Source organism: Stegodyphus dumicola, chromosome 10 (genome assembly GCF_044657685.1).
Source record: "Stegodyphus dumicola isolate Sdum_Otavi_A_Nest chromosome 10, ASM4465768v1".
Lineage (NCBI taxonomy): Eukaryota > Metazoa > Arthropoda > Arachnida > Araneae > Eresidae > Stegodyphus > Stegodyphus dumicola.
This window is the reverse complement of record NC_140777.1, coordinates 117,629,412-117,657,158: the sequence shown is the minus strand read 5'-3', so window position 1 is coordinate 117,657,158 and position 27,747 is coordinate 117,629,412. Positions and strand designations below refer to the sequence as shown.

General features: G+C 30.2%; 1 protein-coding gene across 1 annotated transcript in view; it reads right to left on the bottom strand.

Moving 5' to 3' along the window:
- LOC118187006 (cell adhesion molecule 2-like) overlaps positions 1-27,747 on the bottom strand; it is a 114,153-nt gene that overhangs the window by 23,775 nt on the left and 62,631 nt on the right. Inside the window, exons 3-4 of the mRNA XM_035357187.2 lie at positions 4,089-4,248; positions 1,876-2,090 (exon numbers count right to left, since the gene is read on the bottom strand). Of these exons, the coding sequence (XP_035213078.1) occupies positions 1,876-2,090; positions 4,089-4,167 (294 nt within the window). The 5' untranslated portion in view covers positions 4,168-4,248. The remainder of the gene's footprint in view (positions 1-1,875; positions 2,091-4,088; positions 4,249-27,747) is intronic.

The following is a 27,747-nucleotide window of genomic DNA, read 5'->3' as shown; positions in this document are numbered from 1 at the left end:
TATACCTCTGAGAGTCTGTAGAAGGATGTAAAGCTTTGTACTTAGCTAATTAAAATACAATGAATAATTTAATAATCAGGAATTTTGTTATAGAAAGATTATATAATAGTTAAAAAGCCTTCCACTCTACCGAAGCTACCTCGTAAAATTATCTACCATATTCTGAGAAACTTCCGGACTGTAAATGGACATTTGAATTCAATGTTTAAGGAAATAAAGTCTATAGCTTCGTTCTCGAACACTCTCTTAATAATTTCACATAACCGTGCATGACAAGGATAACCATATCCATTAATCTCTATGTATAATAAAACAAAGAGTCTGTCTGCGTGTGTGTGTGTGTGTATGTCTTTCGTTCGCGCTGCGCGTAAGCTAATAGACCCACGGCTACGAAATTTGGTTACATAGGTGCATCTAAACAAGAGCCAGTGCACCTCGAAGCGATTTTTTCCAGATTCGAATTAGAATTTTTTTTTTTTATTTTATGTTGTGTGATGAAATTACGTCATTTTGAGACATAATGGGTTATAAGCGAGATTTTACTCTACACACTCCATTTTCACATTGTCATGAAACGTAAGCACTTAGCTATTTTACGAACTTCAAATAAATTTCGTGTTTCAATAAATCGATCAAATACGAATTTATTTAACAAAGTGAGCTTAACAGCTTTCCAACGGGATTTTTTCTAAAAAAGTTTATTTTTAAAAATGTACCGTTTATTTTTCTTTAATTTTTGGACACGTTAAACTTTCACCCTTGCGACTGCTTTTACAAAAAGAATTTTGGAAAAATGATAATATTTTGTATTTTTAAAAAATTTTTTAAATGAAGCTTCCGAGTACACTTCTCACATCTTTACAAATGTGATTTTGGCAACAATTTTCATTTCTTATTGTTGTTGATAGATTTTTGATGAAATCGTATCATTTTTAATAGTTTCATTCTTTTAGAAATATGGGTTTGGCAACAATTTTTCATCGTATTTCATATGTCACTGTTTTTAATCGTATTTTTTATGTGACTATTTTTAAGAGATTAGCATATTTCATTGTCATTTTTATATATACATAATACAATTTTATTGATTTTTTTGATAAAGTTGTTCTACAGAGTAAAATTCTGCGCAGAATTTTTTGTTTTTTGAGTTGCTTTCATGTTATTTTTTGCTTTTTTCACTGTTTGTAAGATATTGAAAAGTTTTGCATGCTTTTTTTTTCCTTCAACGAAAAGTTGGTTAATTTTTTTTATTATGATAATTAATATTTGTATTAAGGGATATAGCTTATTTCATTGCAATTTTTTTCTCTTGAAAATATAAGATAAAATATCATTAATTATGCTTTGCTTTTCAGAATTTTTTGTTTTTTGCATTCCTTTATTTTATTTATTGCTCATTTCACTGTTTTTAAGATATTGAAAAGTTTTAAGTGATTTTTTTAGGAAACAAAGTTCTTAACCTCCTTTATACCATTTGAGTTCTTAAGATTTTGCAAAGGGAAGTTGGTTAATTTATTTATTATGATAATTAATATTTGTATTATGGGATATTGCTTATTTCATTGTAATTTTGTTATACGTAATAACTTTTTTTATGAAGTTGTTCTGCAGAGTAAACTTCTACGCAGCTTTTAAATTTAATGTTTGGTTTTCCTTCAGCCATTTTTCGGGTACATTTAAAACCCAGACGAAGGCTGGCAGCGAAGCTGTAAGTATCTTATATAACCGTATCCATATTGCCTCTCCCTCATTTGGTCATGGTATTTCTTTCTTAATATCAAAGGAGGATAAGATTTATTGAGTTGTTAAGTGTTATGTTAAAATTAAGATTATTGTTTACAAATCAAAACGAGTTAATCGATATGCAAAACTTACATCAATGTCAATGCCATGCAGAGGAAAAGCCTTCAGAGATGGTTCCGATCCAGGCACGAACCTGAAAAATTCTCTCATATTCTTATACCACTTGACAGCATAGAGCGTCTCGTTGCCAAGATCATAACCACATCGAAGTAAAACAGTGTCTCCAGTGACTGCTGGTGTTGGGATGTGTAATAAATGAATTCTCAACGGAACTTGAGAAGCAAATGCTGAAATAACAAAATTATCATTAAGTTGCTTGAAAATTAGAAATTGAAATTTTGCGCTGATGTTTCCATTATCACTAGTACTTGCACTAACTAAAATAATTCATATGGTAAAAATAAAGTATTGTATGTAGAGATAAAAATTACGACTCTCCTGTAATGTTTGCGTTTTTTGCACACAGAAGCATAAGCTTGTTTTACATAAAATACCCTTTTTTTTAATGAAAAAAAAAAAAAAAAAAAAAAAAAACACGCAAGCTGTAATAAACATTTTACCTAGCTTTACATTTCGTCTTTATTATACGTTCAGAAATTTCAGCCATAACTTAATATTTCAACTTAATATGGTCTATTTGAAAAAAAAAAAAAAAAAAAAAAAAAAAAAAAAAAAAAAAAAGAACGGCTCAAGAAGGATATTTTTTTGTATATCATAAAACAAGGAATGAACGAAAATTAAAACATGCAAATTAAAATATAATTTAAAAGCTATTTCATATGTTTTCAGTGATAAGATCATAAAACTTTATTAATTTGTAATAAAGTTTCATTAAGTGAAACGTTTAATAAATGCCATACAGTGTAACAGAAAGAAAGCAGATGTTTCACTATATATTCAACAGCAAAAAGGGAAAAAAAGAACCTACAGACCTGTAACATCACGTAATGTCATATCCCTGATGTCATCTAGTAACAAGAAAAGTAAATTAAATAATACGTGATAGTAAAAAAACTAAATTTTGGAAGTGAGATACCCGTACCAAAGCAGATGTTTTACTGCATCTTCAATAAAGAAGGAGAAAAAGTCTACGGACGCGTAACATCAGGTAAAGTCATCTAGCAACGAGAAAAGTAAACTAATATAAATAATAAGGGATGGTAAAAAAAACTATATTTTGGAAAAGAGATGCCCGTAACACACACGGGCAAATGAAGTTACGTGTAAAAGGGTTGCTCGTATGACGTACGGGCTGAATTGTCAAGTGGTTAAGTGGTGGTTTATCTATTTCACATTAGACTGGGGAATTCTTCAATGTGTTTTCTTTGTGACTCTGGACAATCCACGGACAGAGAATATTTAAACACATGCTCTGCACCTGATTGTTTTTATTCAGTAAAGATATTTAGAGTCAAGGCAGCTAGTGGCATAAGCACCCTAAGCCAAGTATTTTTAAAAAATAAATGATCAAATTCTAATTCTTTCTTTATTCTTATTCTCTATTCATGGGTTGCAATACATCGATTCGGCTCTTTATTATTCAATATTACTTGTTCGAGATTCACGATTTTGTAGAGCCCTAAAAATTAAAAAGATAGATTTGCTTTAAGGTAAATCGCTTGTTATTACCTTTTCTCTTTGAAGAAAATATTTGATATTAGAGAAAGCATATTTTATGAATGTCTGGAAAACTTGCAAAAGCGTTTTCATTTAACTCGGAGGTAACTCAAAATTTAATAAAATAAAAGCTGACTGAATGCCCGTAATATTAATGTTGAAACAGTAGAATTAGCAAGTCTTGTAAGAAAGGATACAGATATTCACGTTTTATAACAATTGTGAAAATTCGCCATTTTAAACTTTCGCATTCTACTAAAATATTTCGAAATACTTCTACTTGTTAAAAGCCATATGTCACATTCTTCACGTTTTATAATTTAAATGTGTATTATTTCAGTATAAATCAAAACAAATCTTATACTTTTATTTTTTGTTCATTAAATCGTAATTTCATCGCAAAAACAGAAAGTTTTACATAATAGTATTTTATAATCTTAGATGTTTTAAAAATTAATATATATTTAAAAAATTCTTACTTATGGAAGAAAAAACTTAAATGTTCACGTTAGATATTTCTGAAAAGTTATGTTCATTTAACTTTATTTCAAGGTTTCATAAGAAAGAAATTCGGAAAACATTCATTTACAATTAATCATAGGTAACGTCAACATGTAAATGGCGATAAGTAAAACTTTTAAAATGAATAATAATATATTGACACTTACTGATTACTATCAGTGACGGCAGTACGAACACGGGAAGGTTTCCAGAAGCATACGACTTAGCCCGAAGGTCTTGTATCATTTCTCATTCAAATGGCTGTTGGCAACATATATAAATTTCTTTGCATTTACGTTATCTTCATGAACGTTTCTGGCATGATTTCTGAAAGAAAATTATCATGAAAAAGCGATTTTTGTTTCTTCAAGTAGAAAACTCGATCATCTATCTTTTGTATTTAAAGTAACGTTTTATATTCAAGTATAATGTTTTAGATCGTTAATAGAAGAAGAAAATGTTTTTTGGATGATATACATAGTACTATGATAAATTAACTTGCTTGAAAAGCATTTGATGGATTCGTTGTTAGCGATAACCTTTCATTGTATGACCAAAGCAAAGCTTTTAAGCAAAATATGCGAATTAAGAAAGACTTGAAAATTTTATGAATGAAATATTTCTTTATGAATTTTTAATTCGCTCTTAGTAGTGTGGAAAATATGATACGTTAGCAAATTTTGAGTAACACTAATAAATTCTAGTTCTGGTGAAGTTTCACGTAAGTCGGAAGTTTTGAAATTACTTAATATAGTTCCAAAGTATTGTATAAATGATTTTAAGCCATATTTAAGTGGCAGTGTCATGTTCAGATGTTCAAAGTAAGCTTAAAGAATAACAGAATAATAAAAAAGTGCTAGTAAAACCAATTATACGCAAATATTAGATAGGTAATAAATAAATCCTTAACTGCGTAAATGCCGTATTTCTCCCACCTTTTCTGAACTAATTTTAATGCTCGAAAATCGATAAGCAAAAATTATATGAGTAATTTAATTTCCGAAGAATACGGTTGCAGTAAGAACATAACAAATGGAAAGTAATCACTGATAAACTACTGATAACTATCCCAATATTATTTCTTTAAAAGAAACCCATGTTCAAATAAAGAAATATATTCCAATTAACAATACAATAGCTGACAGATATTGAGCCAATATCTAATGGTTTGCGTCAGACACTCCTTAGGACCCTAGTATGGATAGATCTAGACTGCAATTCCTGGGAGGAACATCAGAAGAACGAAAGAAGAGGAGTGAACAAAAGACCCGGATTTTGAAAGATTGAACACTTCGGAAATAGATAAGGTTACTATGAGACATAACATAAACAAGAGAAGTAAGGTGAAGTGACGTGTTTTGAGAGTTTCTTAAGTGTAAGAACATCCATCACGGTCTGGTAGTTGAACAAAGAATCTGCATAAAATAAGTTTCAAATAATAAAAGCAAGAGAAAATAAAATGGATGAAATGCTAATATAATGTTGAAAATTGAATATGGTGAGTAAAAATAATCATTTGAATACAATTTATCTTGGGGGAAATTCATGCAAGGGAGAAAAAAGCATTTTGACACATAAGTGGTTACGAAAAGTTTATGTTAAAATAAAATACACTATAAGTTTCTAAAATTAAACGAAAATAAATTTCAGTTCTAAATTGATTTCCTGGTATTTTAGTAGAGGTATAGATACGAGAGATAAGACTATTTGTTTCCTCCATTCTTCAAATGTACACAGGATATTGGAAATCGATAAAATAAAAAAGAGAACGAAAAAAGAAGTAAACCGCATTAAGTGTTGATTTCATCGTCCTGAAAAATCATGCTTTGTAAAAAAGAAGACTTAAGTTTATAAAAAATTATTTTCAAATAAATGTTATATTCTACATTGAGAAATCTTTATATTCGTTTTCATATTTAAAAATTAACTTTTGACAGATCAGTTTTGATCACTTTTGACAGAAGCTAAAGCGTGATGCAAATTAGAATAATTCGTTCGATAAATTAAAACTAAATTGTCACCCATTTACTGCAGGTCCAAGCTAACTTACGAATATGAACATTAATCATATGCCAAAATATAAATCTCATCAAGGCGTCTAGGTATATGATATCATAATTGGCTTGTTATGTTTACAGTAACCTAAATCTTTGGTAATTGTAAAGGTTTTCTGAGAAATAAAAGCTTATTTCACGGATGATGATTTCTAATTAACATTTAATTTCACGAATGAAGAGAACGATATCGACGTTTCTCACTTCAGTACTACAGAAATAATTTTTACACTTATTTTATTTGTTCATAAAATAACAATATTTTTTAATGAAGTGAACCAAGTAATTGTCGGAACATAAGAAATTATTAAGATTTCTTAAGAACTGCATTTACAATTCAGTTCTCTCTCTCTCTCTCTCTTTGAAAATCTAATTTGTTAAATTTGCAGTATAAAAATAATTAATTAGTCTAAGATCATTAAGTAACTTTTATAGAAAATTTATATCAGAATATGTAGAAGCTTAACATGCTTTATTATCAAAATGCTTTTCTTGATAGTAAAAATATTCATATACTATGGCTGAACAAAAGATAATCAAAATTATAATTTTCAAGAATAATATTTTTTATTTCGATTACACTAAGTAAACTTCAAAATATTGCATAAAAATAATTCGACGCATAAAAATAAAAATTAAAAACGACATTGAATAAGGTTGAAGAATAAGTCTTCAGCCTTTTTTGTACTACTTTTATTGTCTGAAAATTGAGAGGGGAAAATTATGAGAATAATTCAATTTCTAAAGGATGCGACTGCAGACAAACTATAACAAATTAAAAGTAGTTATGGACAAATGAAAAGTAACTATCACAATATTATTTCTTGAAAACAAACCTACTTTTCAATAAGAATACATAATAATATTAACATTATAATAGCTGATAAGATATCTTCCGTTCTACTTCTCTGTAACTTGAACCTCGCTCTTTCTTATTTGTTGTCTCTGTTACACGTTAAGCCTCAAATCATCCATAAATATTTGGAGAAGGCGATCGTGCAGCCGACTCGGCGAAATGATATACTGAACGTCAGTTTGTGTTTGCTTTGTTGCGATGTGTCTGTGTCTGTATTAGGCTGGTATAAAGGCTGGGAGGGGGTAAAATGTTAGCAAGGAAAATACGCGAGGATATGCAGTAGTTTTATTTTGTTGCGATATTCACAGAACTAAAGCATTAAAATGCCCACCAGCGGCCGAGCGGTAAAGTCGCTGAACACTGGTAGTTCGGTCCGAGGTTCGAATCCCGCGAACGGGCCGGCTGCATGGGTGTTTTCGTGGTTTTCCCCATGTGTAACGTGTATACGAGCCAGTTTCCCTTAGAAAGTCCTCCACGAAAGGCATCCCTCCCCTTCGGCAGATAGCCCTCGTGTGCTTTGCCATAATTAAATACACCAACTAAAGCATTAAAACGATTGACAAAAGGGAGAGTGAATATATATTACTTTTCTGCTAATTTTTTCAGAATTAATAATATTTTCTAACATAAATAAAATTGTTTCACATAATTAAAAAATCCCACGTATATCGCTTTTCATCATGCTTAGAAAACAAGATTCTATTATGATTCCATATGCCATATTTGTAACCACACACGAGTAATCTAAATTGATAGTAAATTTATATCATATTAATGTAAAAATATAATAATCACGAAACGCAACTAAATAGTACCTAGATGTTGCATTATTAAAAATGTATATTAATCTTCTGTCACTAACTAGCGATATGCGATTTTCTTAAAATATCGTTAACTCGTAGCCTAACTGGATTGTGTTACCGGAAAGTATTTCTTTGAGTAGAATTTTATTTACACTGTGACCAGTGAGAGGAACGCAATTCTATTAACTATTTTTCGCTATTCTATTAACTAATTCAATTTAACTATTTTCTTAAAATTATTACATACAATATCTTTCTAACTGGGCTGTGTTACCGAGAAGTATTTCTTTGAGTAGAATTTTATTTGCACTGTGATCAGTGAGACGAACGCAATCCTATTAACTATTTTCGCTATTCTATTAACTAATTCAATTTAACTATTTTCTTAATATTATTACATATAATACTAAATAGAAAAAATAGATAAATAGAGATAGAAATTTCAAGAGGGGGAGATTATAAATTTCGAGGAAGTTTGGCACAAAAGATGTCCTTTTAAAGAGTTCTCAAAGGAAACGCTTTGCTTAAATCTAGGTATTTTGAGAAACTTTTAAACCTAAATTGTGATTTTTAAGTTTCAAATTTTGAAATGCAAACAAATGCGAAAAAGAATTCTAAATTCTGCAGTGCGTCTGAAAATATAGCATTCTAGAAATAAATCAAAATTCATGTGAATTCTGACGGAAAATCGATCGTATTGGTCTGTCCAAAAGTAATTAAAAAAGCTATTTTCCTTTCTATTTTTTCAAAAGCAAATTAAATGTCTTGCTTTTAATCTAAAAACCTTTATTTTTTTCATAAACAACATCCTTTGATTAAATACTGAATAAGAAACTGATTAAATATTGAATAACGGGCTTTGATTAAATATTGAATAAAGGGTTTGATGAAATTTAACTATTAAACAGTTTGTGCATTCTTTTAAATTTCAGTGCTGAAAAAGATTCGCTTTTCTATTTCGGAAGAAAATTAATGTAGTTTCTATCGGAAAGATTTTCCTGAAAACGTGCTTAAGGGTGATCTAACTACAGTAGGCATTGCTTAATGTGATCACGTTTGTCCACTACTATTTTGATAGAATACACCGAAGAGTAGCATTAAAAAATGAGAAAAAATATCCCCTAAACTTTCTAGATTAAGATGCATTTTACTTAACTATTATTTAATTTCCTATTAATTTCTCCAGTAATCCTCAACATTTTACTTACTATTAATTAAAAAAAATATTATTGCTTATTTTGGCTAATTTATAACAATATTCGCAACTTCATAATACGTTTCACATGGGGTAGAGATTTGTTGCTCTAGCACCCTGGTGTTCTGACACCGTTCCACTGAGAGACAGGAAAAAATATCTTCCACAATAGCAAAAGAATTTAATCAATTTAATACAAAAGTATCAAGAAATATATAACTATTTTTACAGCATTTTAATTAAAAAAATGCAAAAATTTGTTTATGAACTGAATTGTTCAGAATACCTTTAATGCAGAACATTTATGAACTGTTGGTAACGTCCTTAGATATTATTTGACTGATGCCTGTAGCTTTAGTTTATCTTAGGTGCTTTCTGAGAAACTGTTTTTTGGCAGAATACATTTTGCTTCTGAAGAAGAAAGACCTGTGTTTGATCGATCTAAGAATGGAAAGAGCTGTTCAAAATCTACGTAAAAGAAAGGTTGCTTTTTAGCTTAATTTTAAATGATTGACTGAAATCGAAAGCACGCTGTTTGACGACTTAAATAATCTCTTGGCGACATTTCCCTGTCGCTTAAAAATGTTTATAATCTATTTTGACTTCATTTGATGAATTTATCTTTTATTTGGCGAAAATGTTTCCTGTAATATTAAGACCCAAATTGTGCAAATTATTGATTACAATAAGCGATGTTTTTCCAATTTTTGTGTACAAACGAACGAGACTTCAGCAAATTGATAACAATATTCGAATGATAACATTACCCGAAATCACATTAAGCTATGTCCACTATAATAAAATTAGCGCATGATCTTAAATTTCTACTTCAGTAAAAACGTGATAATACCTCTTCTTTGTTCTCATCTGCACAGGCCTTATAGTCTCAAAATAGTTTATTTTAATTTATTCCCCTTTAAACAATTTATAATTACTTTCCTTTTAAATCTCTGTTAAAGCAGTTGCATGAACCATATGTTTTTTATAAGTGTTTACGGTTTGACACAAAGTAACCACTAGAACTGTAAAACTGGGATAAAGCAGCGTACCCAACTGATATGCTACGAAATCTAATAAGTTACATTTAAAGACTCATTTTTTTATTCTTTGAATTAGAAATTTATTTTCACTACCTTGTTGGCTTAGAAGTAAACATGAAAGATATATAGATATCTCTCCTGTAACACGTAGATAGATTACTATAAAATACCGTACTGTGTGAAACTGTGTTATACTGCAAAATAAAGAGATGCATTTCCCAAAACTTTTGAGAAAAAAATATTTTTTCAGTGCTTTCCCCTGTTGCCTCATTTAAATTTTTATTTTTTGCAACGTGAGTGGACTCTTTTTCCTTTTAACAAAAAATTAAAAATTCATCTCTAAAGGAATAAATTTTCTTCTATGCGTCTACTTTCAGGCATAGTCTGGGATAAAAATATAATTTTGCAATAATTACTCCTAAAAACTATAAAGATAATTAGTAACACATACCTAAATGTTTTTAAAAACGTTTCTTTCTTAATCACAGTTACCTAACTTATGCGATCTATCAATTGAACAGCGGGTTATTTGATTTTTGTGTGTGTAAATAAATAGGTTGTTTTTGCCTACTACACACGAGAGCATAGAACATTGTGAATCTTTAGATTAAGAATCGTGTTATCGAAATATATGCATACATAAAGGGTTAATAAAGGGTTATAAGAGAGTTTATTCATATTCATTAACGTATTAGAAAGAAACCGCGTTGTCGTGCTATACTAGATTTTCTACAATTTTCTTGTCGTATAAAAGCGAAACCGTGTGATAAGAGGAATACCTATAGTAGATAAAACTAAGAAGGAAAGTTTATGCATAGATTTTCAAATTTATTTTATTAGGCAGTAATGAAAAAGAAAACTCAGAGTGTTAAATTGATATACTTCATATGCAAGCCTGCAACTGTTATTCCTTAAAGTTAAGTTGATCGATTATTAGGCGTTTTTGCTTTCTTTATCACCAAAAGTTTCATTTTATGCATTCCAGGTATATTTGCATAACACACAACTATAAAGCGCTCTTTTACATAATTTTTGCTGTGGAGTGTTCTGGATGTCAGAATGTATGATTGTGTGATTTAATCTGCTTAGATTTTCATGCTCTTTCAATTTGAAAGACCTGCCTCACTGTCACAGTCTCTTGCGAGGGTTTGTAACTTTTGTTTTAACAATACCATGAATCTGTGAGCCAATTCCATATTCTTCGGCGAGCTATATTGGCAATTCAACATGTTCAACTTTTCCAACTAATGTAAGTTTTTGTTTTAATGTGAAAAAAACTTTCTTGTGCTTAGTACTTGTAGCGTGTTCTTTATTCAGTTTTTAGTTCTAAAATATTAAATGAATTTTTAAAAGAATAAGAAGAAAATATTGCCAGTAAAGCTAGTCGAAGCTCGCCAATAAAGCTCGCCGCTTTGTCCGAAAGATTTTTTTTTTCTTCGTACGAAAATACCTACGATAGAAAAAAATCCTAGTGATTTACAAAAGCGATGCCTTCAACTATGCATGCAGAAGGAATTGTGCGAGAGAATTGTTGAAACTAAACCTAAAGACGCAATTCAGTGGTTTCCAGAGCGTGCTCGGACTTGCATGTGTTTATTTCTTACACACACTTTCGCCTAGCGTTGAGTGTATATGCGTAGGCACCAACATTTTCGGATAAACTACAAACTGGATATTCTGCACTCGAATAATCGAAAGTACACTCTATTTTATGAAACATACAAGTACACGGAAAAGGATTCATTTTCTACTCTCAATTAGAACGCGGATCTTCTCTTGTTATGCAGTGTGTTTAAATGTATTACCATCAGTTTGATAAAATCTTTTGTATTTATTTTATTTACCATTTCAATTTTATCCATTTTCAAGAATGAGACTTGTTTTTAGAGATTAGACTTATTTTGTTTTAAGAATTGGACTTATTCAAGTCATTGTGTTTTGAAAAAGTAGCTTTTCGATTAAGGATTCGGATCTTTTTTATTCAGCAGTGTTCTAAGCTGATTCGTAAAACTGGTATAGGTGGGTATATAAACAAAAGAAATTTCTAACCTGCAGAAAACGTTAATCAAATATTTGCCAGCAGAATGTAAGATGAAGCATTATACATCAAAAAAAGCATAATTACAATAAAAGTAATGTTTCTGTAACTTACTTTTCTTTTACTTTTTACAGAATATGTGAAGTCGTTTTCATTTTTCCAAAGAAAATTGAATTCTTTGAGACAGATCTTGAAGAACAAAAAGCTGATTTGCAGAGCGTAAACACATTAGAAATCAAATATCATAAATAAAAATGACTATTTTTTATATTCTTAATAATTAGTTTTAAGTTTGAATCCATTCTGAAAAGAATCCTCTTTCGAATGCTTTTCTTTTATTGTGATTATTCTTAAAAAAAAAACGAAAAGGAAATAATGCACATTTAATGAGCTTTAGTTTTTACAGCTTTTCAATTTTATATGGTTATTTCTGATTGCCTTACTATGTTTTTAAATAATTATAGCAAAGGCGTATGATCTCAATTATCTGATTTGCTTTTTACGATGATTAGTTCGGTTTATTGTTTGACAAAAAGAAACTCTTTATTATGAGCTCATTTAATTAGAAAATAAAGAATAAGTCGTTCACTAAAGCTCGAAATTTTATGCCATTTTCTAAAGCCTATCTTCCCCGAGGAATGAAAGAAAACAAAAAAGAAACACATTTTTTACACCAGTATAAATATATTCCTAAGAAAAAACAGCCCTCACTATGCTCAAAGCATTGAATAAGAAATTCATTTGCATGAAGATTTCTCGTCCATTTCTCCTTACTACCAAGCTCTTGAGGCAACATTGTTCCGTAGTGTAATCTCATTTTCTTATGTTAATTTGATTCTTCCATGTTAGTTTCAAAATCCTAACCTTACCTATGCATGATGTTCCTTTGTTTTAATTTTCCACTTGTGTATCAGAAAGTAACTTTAAAAGCTTTTCATCTGATATGAAAACTTGAGCAGTAGCTTAGAACGGGTAAGTCTTTATAGCAATTTACACCTGTCATTTACTCTTAGAAATATTTCCATGGAAGATTTTTGAAGTTGATGCTTTTGTTAAGAAATAAGAAAAAATTATAAAAAAAAAATCTTAAAGCATTTAGATTTTAATTTTGTTAAAGTTCCGTAAGTTCTCACTGGCTCTCAGTTTATTTAATCTGTTAACACCACTTACGCCTGCTAATGCAAATTTTTAATCTTTTTAACTTAAAAACATTACTTTCTTTTCAATCATACTGCATAAAATTCAACAGAAAAATCACAAAGTTTTTAAAAACAGCGTATTTTTTTACAATTCCCGACAAAGTGTTAAGCGTTTTTAACCACAAAAGTCTGGAAATGCGATTTTACATTGTTTCACTTTTCATTGGAATCTGTTGCCATTCGGAAAAATGTACTGTAAAATGTCGATAACTATCTTTCAAATTTAATCTTTCTGATGTCGATGAATAAATTAAGCTATTTAAAAGCAAAAGACGCAGTTTTTGAGCATACATTTTTTAAAAATTTTGAATCCAATTAAGTTAACTATTTAAAAAAAATCCGAAAGATTTCAGTTTTTATATTACGTCCAAAGGGGCATTTTTTTCAATTACACACATACACGTTTCTAGAGCATTTGGGCTAACTCCCTTTTTGGCTAAAAATATTTAAATACAGCGTAGCTTTAGAATTTTCGATAAAGTCTCGCGCCTTGGAGATAAAAATATTTTATTCTGCACAGTGGGTTGCTACTGCTCGCTTCGAAATCGTTGAGTTGCTTGATAAAAAATTCGCTAAAGTTTAAAAAATATGGAATAGATAATAAAACAAATTCGCAATTCCAGATTCGGGCTTCCAGGTGCCCATATTCGGGTCGAAGTCGGACTTGATGAGGCTCTAAGCAATTTGAGATATGGGGGCCCTTCGTAAGTCCGTTATACTATATTTTAATACTATATTTATACAATATTTTAATTTCTGGGAGGGGCACCCAAGAAATTGGGGGGGGGCTAAGCTATAGCATGTATAGCTTATACGTAAATTCGGGTGGAGGAGTACGCTATGCAAAATTTGTTCACTCTAGGTATCGTTGTTTCTTCACAGTGCAAGAAGCATACATACGTTCATGCAGATTCTTCATTATTTAAATTCCTTTAATTATAATACAGTGCGATAATATTTGGTGGCAACAATTTGAAAAATGATACAGACGTTTAATTGATTACACGCAAAATTTCATTATGAGACTAACAGCCCTTCTGGGCTAACGCCTTTTTGGGCTAAAAATGCATTTATTTCATGATACAGCTTGTTAAAAAAATTAAATATTTTTACAGAATTACGTTGCACATTTTTTACGCTTTTCAATTATATACAAGATACATTACGTTTTCATGTTAAACTAAATGTACATTCATCTAGCCTGCTTTAAAATGTTTTGCTATTGATTAGCTACGCTGGTAAACCTTATTAAACTTTAAAAGAACCCTTTAGGGAAAATCTCCTCAAAGTCCCTTTCAGATTTAAAAAAAAAAAAAAAAAAAAAAAAAAAAAAAAAACATCTATTTATTTACTTTATTTTTTCACTATTTTCTGAGATTATCATATCATTGTTTAGTTTTCTTTTCAAGATAACCTACACAACGTTTTTCGTCTCTTTAACATTTTTGTTAAACATCGCTTTCATCGCAATTATTTCACATAAACTTCAACAGTAAAACCACAAAACGTTTAAAAGCAACCATACGTTTAGAATTCCCAGTACAGCGTAAATATTGCTTTTAACATATTATTCAGTCTTTCAGTTAGTTCATCATACTAATGTTCAGTTTTCTTAGCAAGATGACTTAAACAATTTTTTTGTCTTTTTATTACAAACTTCTAGTTTTTTTTAACTTTATTTATTAAACACTACTAACCTTTCACTTACGGCGCATAAAATGTAACAGAAAAACCACAAAATATTTAGAAACAGCGTGATTTTTAAATTCCCGATAGAATGTTATATGTTGCCATATCTTCTTTTAATATCTGCTATGTCATTTCTTTAAAAACAATACACAGCGATAACATTTAGTAGCATAATCCATTTATATGAAAAATAATACAGATATAAATATGATATGGACAATAAAAAAAGAGGCTGGAAGCTAGTAGAACATCTGGTGCCAAATGTGCTAAAAAAGGGGGGGAGAGAAAAAACACTTATTAAAACGCCATAGAACCAGCATGTTTAGCAGCGGTTACTCACTTCAGAGAGATCCAATAACTTTGATGTTATCAGTTGACCTCTAATGTACGAATCTCAGGTAGCGAATGAAGAGAATGTGGGTTTAAAAAACTTAAGCAAATACGAAGATTAATGACTTTAATCGCGGCATGATAGAGAACTGATCTTTGAGTCGTCACCTTTTCCCGGTTCGATTCTAGATCTAGAGAAAACGGGCATAAAGGACAAATTTAGAGTCCTCTAATCACTGTTGAGCCTACTAGACAAATATAGAGTTATCGCTACGCATTATTAAACTACGCAAAAATACGGAAGAAGCTTGAAATAACCGTCTTGATGTTCAACTGTTGCAATTAGTACTTAAAACAATAGGTAATGTGTTAACTACAAATGCTTAATACAACAGGCACAACTGGTGCTACAGACGAAATTTTGAAGCTATTAAAATTAACATAACAGACTATTAAATTCAAATATTGATAACGTAATCTAAGACTACACATTAAATAGAATTAAAATAAGCTGATTCAGCGCATTTTAAAGCATCGGCTACCGAGAATACTAAAGCCGGAATAGAACTTTTAATAAGAGTTGGCGAAGAATACCAACAGCAAGATCGCAAATAATAAAAGTGTGAGGCGCCTAAATAACGAAATCTATTAGGCTAATTGCATTTTGAAACGTACGAGCCATTATCATTTTAATTAACAATGGGCGCCCCATGCTTTTATAATTTCTATAAAACTTGTCATTGTATTCTGTAAATAAAATTATTTAATCTATTATTACCATTAAACTATGTAATTATGTTTTTGCTTCTTTTTCGTACATTAATTATCACATCCATATTAAATAAACCTTTACTGAACAATTCTTTTCTTCTTTTGGTTTATTAGATAACGGCAAAGCATTCGAGGGCTGTCTGCCTTAAGGGAGGGATGCCTTCGTGGAGGACTTTTTTAAGGGAAACTGGCTCATATACACGTTACACGTGGGGAAAACCACGAAAACACCCATGCAGCCAGCCCTTTCGCGGGATTCGAACCTCGGACCGAACTACCAGTGTTCAGCGACATTACCGCTCGGCCGCTGGTGGGCCCCTTTACTGAACAAAAACCTTTCCCAGTTGCATCTTTTTCTCTCTTTTTCTTAGTCATTAATAATATACAGTCTTTCTCGCTTGTGATTATTAATTGTGAGGCCTGCTATCCTAAATCTTGAATAAGGTATTAACATTTATATCTTTTCTTATTTAATTAATGCTTTCGCTGGTCTATTGTAGCTTGGATATAGCTTTCGATAATAAGATGCTGAAATTACTATGTATAAAGCCATTCCTAAATTTTCATTCATAAATACGCTATTTTACGAGAATTAAATGCTTCTAAAATTACAAGAAATTATTTGGGTTGTTACTATTAATGATTAAACTAATCTTGTAAAATATGATAACATGATGGGAGAAAAATATGATCACACCAAACGTATTATGCAAGGGAAAAAAGTCGAAGGGATAAGAAAAAACGCAACAGAGAAAACTTTCATTGTTATTTCCCTGATTGATTTTATGTAAGAGAAGAAGAAGAATCATTTATCTTCCTGTTACAAGGACATGCGAACATATTTTGAATATCAAACATGCAGCAGAGAAATAAATGGAAGTACATACTCCTTTTAAAAACTGTAAAAAGAATTTTTCTTAAAATAACATAGAAAGATATACTTTCTGAAAACCAAATGTATGCTGAGTGTAAGAAAAGTAAAGAAATTTTTTAACGTCTTTCCAGAAAATATACGAAGTATATTTGCTTAAAAAGCTTGGAAATTTCTTTTTCTAAAAGATTTATTTTCTGAAGAAGGTTTCGAACTAATTTTATAACCGGTTGAATTGAAGATGAAATTATTTTCAAAGCAAATTTATTCCTTTGCGAAAAAAAGCTAATTTATATAGAGTTAGATTGGCTATAATAAAGATAGTGTGTATGGAAACACTAGCGGCACTGAAAAATTCTGAATAAAAAAAATAAATAATAAAATAAAATTCTGAAAGGTTTCAGATTTTAAATTACATCCAAAGGAGCGTTTTTTAAACATTTTGTGTGTTACCTTTATTTATTAAATATCATGTTCTTTGCACTTAAACCGTAAAATTCAGTTCAACAGCAATGTCACAAAATAATTTTAAAATGAGTATATCTTTAGAATTTGCGATACCCAGTCTCACGCTCTGGAGATAAAAATGTTTTTTCTGTAGAACGTTGCCATTGCTCGCTTTGAAATCCTTCAGTTTGTTAATCAAAAATTCGTTAAAGTTTTACAAAATATGAAATTGATAATGAAACAAATTTCAGATTTCAAATTTGGGCTTGCAGATTCGCAGTAGGTTTATTTCATTCAAAATTGGATGGCTCTGGGTACCGTTGTTTTATCACAATGCTAGAAACATACATACATTTATGCAAATTCTTCATTATTTAATTTCTTCAAATATAATACAGGGCGATAATATTTGGTAAGAACAGTTTGAAAAGTGAAACGAACATTTATAGTGAAATCGCAAACAAAAACGAAACAACGCAAAATCGCAAACAAAAAGAATAGTCCTTCAGTGACAAAGCCCCTTGGGACTAAAAAGGCAAAAGGTAATATTTCCCATTTTAACTAGCCGAAAACAAGAAATTTGAGCGTAAAAAGCGATTAAAACTTTTGTTACATATTTTAAGCTTTTTATTTTATTTTAATAAAACAAGAATTTTACAAAAACTATTCAGATGCAATTTTGATTAGTTTGAAATACAACTCCATACGGTTTACCACATGAAGAAAGAAATTAAATTTTTGTACAACTCTTGCTTTAAAAATCAAATATCATTCTGATTGTGGGATTACTGAAATATCAAAACTAATGAGATATTTTTAATCTTGCCGTTTGACATGACACCGAGCTGTGATACTGCAGAAAATGTATAAAATTAAGAAATATCTTTCGATTTTGTTGTAGTATATTATTTGAATGAATTACATCGCATATAGAAAATTAAAACTTAAATTAATTTTCTAAATCTGAAATTCAAAACGACTTTTTTTCCCCAAAAGGCTTTCAAATTTAATTAAACTGACATAACTTAATTAAATAATGGAATCTGTTTCTTATTTAATATGTCAGATCAGTTAATTTTCTCAAACAGTAAATTAATTTGAATGAGAAATAACAATTCCTTTGCAGTTTAAAATTCGTTATTTTTTACTTTTACATTTAGGATTGTAGCATGAGCATAGTTCGTTAAACTATTAATAATTTATTTTTGATATTATGTATTATTAAAATTAAACTAAATTAAAGTATCTTTTAACAAAATATATTAAAAGGCTTTGTTTAAATTATACCGAAAATTTTATTTTACTGAGAATTCTTCAAAGTTTGTTTTGTTTTTAATCCCTGCGCGATAGTTTGTTTTGAATTTCTAAAGGAGGTTGTAGTAGGTAAGACATTTCGTAATATAATTTTCCATTTATATGGTTGAAGAAGAAAGAGATAAATTGAATGATTTCCTTCATTAATTATTCCTAGACAAACTATCAGATCATATTACCAGTCTATTTCTAACATATTACCAGTCTGAAATGTGTTAACAAAATAAAAAATATATTAAATAAATTCTACGTTTCACTTACCAAATACTTATCAAAGCAGACATAAAGAATAAAAATAATATTGCGAAAGAATAAATTCAAATTTACATCTATTTCTATCTGAAGTCTAAAGTTTGGTACCCGTAAAACATTTCTGTTGGTTACACTTTGTATTTCAAATATACGGACAATTAAATATTAAGTTCTTAGATCTAGATTTCTTGCACACATTTCTAACATGTTTAATTAATTATTAAATATTTTACTCTAGTTTAAATTAAAATAAAAAAATTTTGAAACAGTTTTAAAAAATTTTACCATGTGATACAAAACTTGAGATTAAAAGATGACCCCTTAGTCTTTTTTCCTTATTTGTTAAATTGTTCTTCGACGCATAGTAAAGAATGCAAATGTTTGTACGTAAATAATTATAAATTTCTTAATGTCTTCCTGTAGATTGATGCATGATAGCGTTTCTATTCTGATAAAGTTTGTAGCCTTTTCGAGAAATAGTTAAAAATTATATTCATTATAGATTGTAGATGCTCATCGGTCAATCGGTTTCTTTTGTTATTAATTTTCAATTTTGAGAAAATAGCTGTTAACGTATAAACGCACTGTCGAACAAAGCGATTATTCTTTGCAAAAATTCGTAATTGAGCTTATTTGTTTTTGACTAGTATGAGTAAAAATTATTAAAATCTTTATCTTCAAATCTGTTAGTAATATTGATATCACATTTTAAATTACTTATCTTTTTCTATAGGTTTTTTGGTGCGTTATTTATGTTCGTTTTTATCAAAAATAAAATTAATATAAACTCGGTTTTCAAATAACTAAAGTTTTGAAATCATTGCAATATCTTATGCGCAGCAAATACTTAATTGAAATGTTTTCGAGTGCCACATAAAATTGCTTCGTGTGCCTCCAGAATTTTGGCCTTGTTATATCTTTAGTGTACCGGGTTAATGGCGGGGAAGAAGGTCACGGATAATCGACACTTTTAGTTTTCATGCCTATTGTATGAGTTTGTTTCTTAAGAGGTAATTTTACTTTATTTTTGAGAATGTTTATGTGTGTGTCAGATTTCATTGCGTATTTTTCGAAGTTCTATTTTATCATTCTATTAATTACACCCTTCGGTTTACTAAATCAAACAGATTTCCGACAGAAATTATTGCTGTTTCGAAACTAATGTAATTAGTTAATTAATATAAAATAAATCAAATGGTTATGAAAAATGCCTATGTAAAATTAATCGCAATGTGTATATATGCGAATTTATGAAATTAGATATGCGAGGCAAGATGGATGATTATCCGACAGCTCCAAACTGGCCCAACGGCATCATTATCCGTTGTCCAATGTGCTACAGTCTCTTCCATACCGCCCCTGGAACCTACCACCATTCCACGGTGCTTAGCTGAGGTGACGTTGCGTTCACAGTGCCGGCCTTTAAGACGTCTACCTTTAAGCTCCCAAGATGAACAGAATCTGAAGTCGTATCATAGCCGATCATCATGGATATTAGCCGATTGGCATCACGCATTGTTCAACGATGAATCCAAGCCCCAATCATCTTTTGTTTCACAGAGGCATACAGCCATTACCCCTGATGTGATGATGTGGAGTGCTATCCCTTACGACAGAAGATCGACCCTAGCCATTCTGCATACAACTTTAACAGCTCAACGGTTTGTTGATGAGAGTCTACGGCCGTTTGCATTACCTTTCATTGCATGCCATTCTTGGGCCATTTTCCAGCAAAATAATACTAGATCCCATACTGCTCCCATATCTCTGAGCTGTTGATAATATTCAGGCCCAGCACGGTCACTAGACCTTTCGTCAATCAAGCATGTATGAGATATGGTAGGCTCCAGATTCGGGCACCTTACAACGTCGAAGGTCTGGAGAAACAATGGAGAAATACCCGAGGACTGCAGAATGTATAGCAGGATTAGATGAGGAGTTTTATCACTCCTCAGCTTTACGAACACATTGCCGCCAGACGCGGTTTAACCAGTTACTGATTTGAAGATTCAATGTGCAGTTGGCAGCCACTGGCGGATCCTACGACCTTAAACGTTTCATCATTTAATTAGTGCTTACAGAACCTTCTTTTTCAGCTGCAGAAATTCAAATGACGGAAGAGAAGCTTGTGTTCAGGCAATAACAATGAGATGAATGATATTGAGCTACTGGCGCCATCGCTTGATGAGAAGTTAAAGCAACTACAGTTAACGATCCTAATTCCAATCCGCCTTTATCCTCAGCTTTTAATGAAATTGTTTCATCGTTGCTTTCATTTTCAATCAGTAGAGGACGCAAGTAGCTTCACTTCCTTTCTCTCATTGTTTTCTCTCTAACACAGGTTTCTTTATCGTCAGTTCCACCACTGAAGTTGAAGAAGATTTTATATTTAAATATTCGAAACTAGTCCTGAAAATTTATAAATATCACTCTGATTCTTGTTGTTTTAGCACTTCCAATTACTCGGCGTATCATTTTAATTCTTACAAGTTTGCTTATGCAATGATAAAGAATATTATGCGCAATTTTAAAATAATCCCTTAACAAAACAATGAAAAACAAAAAGAAAAATCAAAGGAAGGATTTAAATGTCACCCATAGTGCAAAGTAAAATATAAATAATTAAAATTGCTAAGCAATTTTTTAAAATTTTTGATGGGAAAAGGGCTGAAAGTAATTATTCTTATCAACTTTAAAGAAAGCTTTCAGTTTTAACAGGGATTAAAAATGGTAAGTTATTATGAATGTTGAAGGCTTCAAGAGATATATTTTCTAATAAAAAGTAAATTTTGGAAAAGGAGCAACGGTGATTAGTGGAATGTTCATTATTTTGTTAATATCATTAGCTAAAAAATAATTAAATGAAAATCCATTTTTAAATTTTGAAAAGCAGTTATAATTCAGTCAGTTAATTTTTTTATGTCTATGTTTTTCCTCCAAAAACATATTTATTTGAATTGTACCATTTGGACCATGTGTTTGAGTTGAAGTAGCCTTCATCAGACTTTGCATTTTTAAATTTAAATATTTGTCAATTTCATCGATCTCTGGTTCGCACTAAAGAGAAGTATTTAAAAGTGTAATGCAGGTTATTCCGATAAAAGTACCGAAACTATTTTTAACACTTACAACAGGTAAGTGTTCCAATTTAAGAGTGAAAAATAATGTATGGCTCATGTCTTCTAACACTTCTAACTGCATTCTATCGATAAAATTCGCAATCACTTTTTCACGTATATGCCTATTTTAAGTTTTCTTGTTGTTTCTCTTTAAATTTAGACGTTTTGGAAATTGCAGTAACACTGTCAAGCCAATTAGCAATGATTTTAACAGAGAGGTTAGTCTGTTAAAACTATTGCTAATTTTCCAGACAGGTTAGATCGAGGTCATGGGGATTTAATGTCTGCTGTCAAACCTGTGTCGTAAGATGTTTTAATTAATCTGCGAACTAGCTTTCCAATATATGCACATTTACGTCCAAAGATTGCACGAAGCTTTCTAATAGTCTGTGATTAACACTCGTCATTCTCGTAATCAATTTTCACTCGCTATTTCTTCACATAGCGCTGCATGCCGACTAAGTTACAACGAAGGTATAAATGAACATGAAATGATAAAATGGCAGTGCTACTAAGTCAAATCAAACACTGCATTTTTAAATCGGAACATTTACCTGTTGTAAATATGCAAAAATACTTCCCATTTTTTAAGGATAAAATATTCTGTTGGTCATTTTAAATCTAGCACTTCTCTTGGGATACCTACGTTATATTAAAAAGGGATGTAAATGAGCTATTACTTGAAAAGCTTTACTTAACAAACTTACTTCATAAATTTCTTCTTTTATGAATAAAAAGTCTTAAATCATGAATACGAAAAGAATGATTAAGTAAATATATTAAATTCATGTTAGTTTTACTTATATCATGTTAAAATACTATCCGAAAAAGGAATTTTTAGAATAAAACATCTTTTAATTAGAATAATTCATTCCATTAAGTATACACTATCCTTATGTTTTAATTAGTTTCAAATGGCATTTTATAGTCTTTTATGCGTTGGCTTTTACTAGTTTGGAACCATTATATAATACAAGATGTTAATGCATCTGCTGATTTGGGATAACAGCAGAACTCTACGATAAAATTGATTAAATTATCACTAACAATTGATTAAGTTACTACAGAGGTAATCGAATATACCTTCTTAAGTCAAGAACTAAATAGTAATTTGGTCGAATATTTGAATGTCAATTATCAGTTATGCATAACATAAACTTTCCTAATAACTCATTATCCACAGTTTAATAATTCATCTTCTATAATGCTTTAAAAGAATATCTTAAACAAACGTGTAAAAGAACTAGTTGTTATCAAGCCAAAAATCTACATTATTGGACAAGCAACCATGTTTGGCATTAGAAGATGATAAAATCAGAAAGTAATTTGCAACTCACATCAAACTTGACTTTCAGATAATGAAAATAAATTATGCAATAACGAAATAACACAAAAGTTAGTGGGAATTTTTATTAAAGGTTTGCGCGCTCTTAAATCGATATTAATATCTGTTTTAAGTCGAATGTGGTCTGGTTGGTATTTGATATAAAATTAAGAAGCCTTTCTAACTGGCGTTAGCAGGACTGGAGTAGACGCAAACGTCATAGTGATCTCTACTCATGAAAGTAGTTTCCGTAGGATTAAATCTATAGCCGATGCTTACTGTAATGACAGTTTGTTATAGCGATCTTTTCCTTAACAACGGCTATTTCATTGAGTCCCCAAATTACAAAAATGAGTTAAAAATTGATTTTCGTTATAGCGACCACTCGTTCTAATATTCTATCTGTTTATTAAAGCTTGAAGGCTCGTCACAGCGAATGTAATCTGCATATTTAAGTTTTTAGGTTACTCGAACTTTTATTAAACAACTTATTTTCTTTCACACTCAGCTTAACTACTGGTATTTTCTACTATTGATAGGTAAAGTTCATTGTAAATAAATCAAAGCATACAAAAATTTTAGTCAAAATTTATTCTACTCGAATTACAGAAAAATGCATGTTTGGTATTTAAAATGAAGCTAGAGGTAATTATTTTTTCAAACTTAAAATTCGTTCTCTTAAGTTTTTTAAAGCTATCTTAACAAACTCTAGCCCATTTAATATAGTTTATATTAAAATAGTGTCCAGCCTTTGAAAATAATTGAACGTGCGGATTACATGCGGAAGGGAAGTATTTTTCCACAAGTGCATTCTTGGAATTACACCACAATTACAGTTGTATGCAATATGATTTTCTGTCTCGACAAAGTCCGAAACAGGCTTTTACTGTTTCGGAAGGCAAATGATTTGCATAAAAAATTAAATAATATTTTCCTCTTATCACTTCTGTCAGTAATATCATTTCTTACACCTTGCATAAAATAAATTTTCAGATTTTATTTTTGAAGTTTTCACTTAAATGAAATAACAGAAACAAAATTTATCAATAATTATAAAGGATGTATTAAATTGTTATTAAATATTTCAAAAAATGTGCTTCTTTTTTCAGTCAATACATTTCGCATTTTGATAAAATTAAAAATATTTCTACTTGAAGGAAATGTTTGTTGCAAGCCTCGCGTGCTAGAGAATCCATTTAAGTAAACATAAAGCAGCGACTTAAAATTAAATCTTTTTTGTTGTTAAATAAGAGCATTAATTTCTATGTAGCAGTTATTTATGATGAATTAATAGCATGGCAAGTGTCGTCCTTACATTAAACATAAAAAATACAGTAGCTCGTTTTGAATACATGTTTTCTGCATCTTGAGCTTTTGGGAAATTAAGTTTTAATTCAGCTGGCTAATCATGATAGTTTAGTTTTAAACTATTTTAAGAGATACAGAAGAATTAGAACACGAATATTAGATTCCAGTTTCTAAAATTTTATGATTTTTATATTTTAAAATTGTAACAATAACTACTTTGACACCAGTCCCAATAATACAACTTCATCATCGAGAATAAGTCTGTGAACTGAAATTTCTAGACTGCAATTTTTGTAGAATTTATCCTTCTTAATTGTACCGTCTTCCATACGTGAGAAACATTAATATTTTTCCTGTTTAAACGAATCCATATTTTCAATAATTAAGTACATAAAAGAAGATAATATAGCAATAGTAGTAATAATATTGTAATTCATGGAATAAGCATCTGTCAAATAACCGTAACTTTTCAGTTTCAGAAAGTACTACAGTCTGGTCAGCAATGGACGGCAACCAAAGACCGTCGATTACAAATCCGAGAAACCAGTGCCCACGGTTAAAAACTATTGATCTCTACCTCAGAAACGTATAGAATACAACACATTTAAACGAAATTAAAATGAAGAACTTTTCAGAAGGCACATGACGGAGAAGTTAACATTGACGAATTTAGAACAGTGCTCCTGGTTAAAAACTGTAAATCTCTGCATCAGAAAAGTATGGAATACGTAACGTTTAAACGAAATTAAAGTGAAGTCCCTTTTAAGAAGACAAATGAGTGAGAAGGTAAAAGTGACAAATTTTCATCAGAAGGGAAAAAGTGTATTTGGAATATCATTGCAGAAATTTTTAAAATTTTCAGTTTTTCACTATTTATTGAAATCTTTCGTAAATATGTTTTTTGGTATTTTAATAATTTTCAGAGAATCCTTTTGAATACCGCAAACTTTGTTGGTATACTAGTCAATGATAAAGTAAATATTTAAAATTAAACTTCGAACTATTGTTCCGAACTAAAGACTTTTCACTTTTTCTGTAGTGAAAAGCACTACAGAAGTATTGATTAGCACAGAGTCTAAGGCAAACAAATGATTTATTTTTTTTTTTTCAAAATAAAATTAACCTCCACTTCTCACGTAAGTTTTCATTCATATTTAAAATGAACTCTGCGCCAAAAAAAGGGGGGACAGTTCTGTATCTCTCGTTCTACTGAGCCGATTGACGAAATTCAACTTGCGTCCTTCATGTCTCGAAAGCGCGACTTAGGATATGTATTAGATTTATATATAGCATTGTTCTAATATAGGTATTTTGACATAAAATCGGAAATTTTTCTGAAATAACATTCCAATTTTCCCTGTATTGATTCTACGACTCAAATTATGCCAAACTGTCAAGTTTTGTAAAAATCGCACGAGTAGTTTTTAAAAAATAAGCTCTCCAATGTTAATTGAATTTGATATATATTTATTAATATCTCCTTTTTCATTACATTTACTTGATTCCTTATCTCACAGTTCGAAGTTTAGGTTCATTCCAAATAAAATTCACCCATTTTTACTTCCTTGTAAAGTAAAAAGGAAGTATTGTAATCGCGAAAAGTTTCAGGCATCATATTCGAATGCAAATATCCATTCTCACCGCAATATAATGCAATTTAACGATGTTTTTGCGTGACATCTATACGTAATGACAGAATAAAGGACTCTTTCCCCCCCCCAAAAAAAAAAAATTGTAAAGCTAATTTAAAATGAATTCTGAAAGAATTTTTCGTGGCGTCTGTGCGTACGTAGCACAGACGCCACGAAAAATTCTTACGTACTTACGTACGCACATACATATGCATCTCGCATAACTCAAGAACGAGTAGCCTCAGAACGTTGAAATTTTGCATACAGGACTGCTAAAACAGATAGGTAGATGTGCACCTCGTATTTTGGTCACACCGAGAGTTTATAAATATATATATATATCTACTCTGTTACTCGGATCAATGGTCTCAGTTTCTTTATTCTGATATGTTTGTAAATTGTGCATTTTTTGGTTTAACAATTATTGAATTATGTTGTTCTTATCTTCCAGTTAAGATTTTTATGCCTTTAGTAAATCTGTAGGCAATATTTTTAAAATTATCAACAATTTAAAAGTTGTTTAAGCCTAATAATTTTTTCCATGGCGGCCATTGCTTGTTTACATTTGAAACAACAGAATAGTAGATTTGTTGCCAATCTAGAGAAATTAAGCTTCGCAATAACAAAGATAACGCCTTCATTTATTATTGCGAATTAAATCCTGCTTAATCCTTTCTGGAATTTTTTCGAGGAAGTAAGTGTTTAAGATTTACTTCGTAAGTTTTAATACAAATATTTTGAGATTTATGCATTTTTCCCTTGTCGCGAAGTAAGAATTGAGTTAATTGAATGAGAAATAGTAAATCGTCTGTGAAAAACTGTTTCTTTTTTGTTTTGTTTGCTTAATTTCTTTTATACATCGGTTTAGATTTATTATAGTGTTTGAATAGGACATGTGGCAACGATTAGATAATTCTTAAGATGCTATAAATTTTCTGCATTCTGAGTTAAAAAAATGAATGAAATGTAACTCTGTTAAGTGAAGCTAGGACCAAAGTGTCGCTATGGTAAACAAATATAGTGAATTTTAAAAGAGTGCATTTATTCTATTGTGTTTTATGTGCTATCGACGAAGTAGATTTAATTCAATAAAAAGTTTAAATGAAATGCAAGAAAAAATGCGTATAATTTAATATTCCGTACAAGAAAGTCATGTGGTGCACACATCAGATTTTTTATTATTTATTTTTAAAATTTATATTTTAAAATAATTTTTATAAATTTTTCAAAAAAAATTTTGAATTTTAACCTATAAAAGTTTTACCATCATCTGAAAGTAGACGTATTTCTAAGCATACCTGCAAAAATTTACAATTTTTTTATTCAAAATGTTCGAAGATATACGTGAATTTATATAATGGCGCGTTTTAAAATTTAGCATATTTGTTGAAAGCGGTAAAACATCAGATGTGGTTTAAACACTTTGCAAAAATTATGTAGAAACGATGTGGCTTTTTTTCCGTTCATGCACAATGTAAAAAAGGTAGGAACGAGGTGCCTTTTTTTCCGCTTCGGTATGATGGAAGGGAAAGGAAAATGGGTTGCTATATATTAAGAAGTTCGTGAATTTAATTATTCTTGGCCA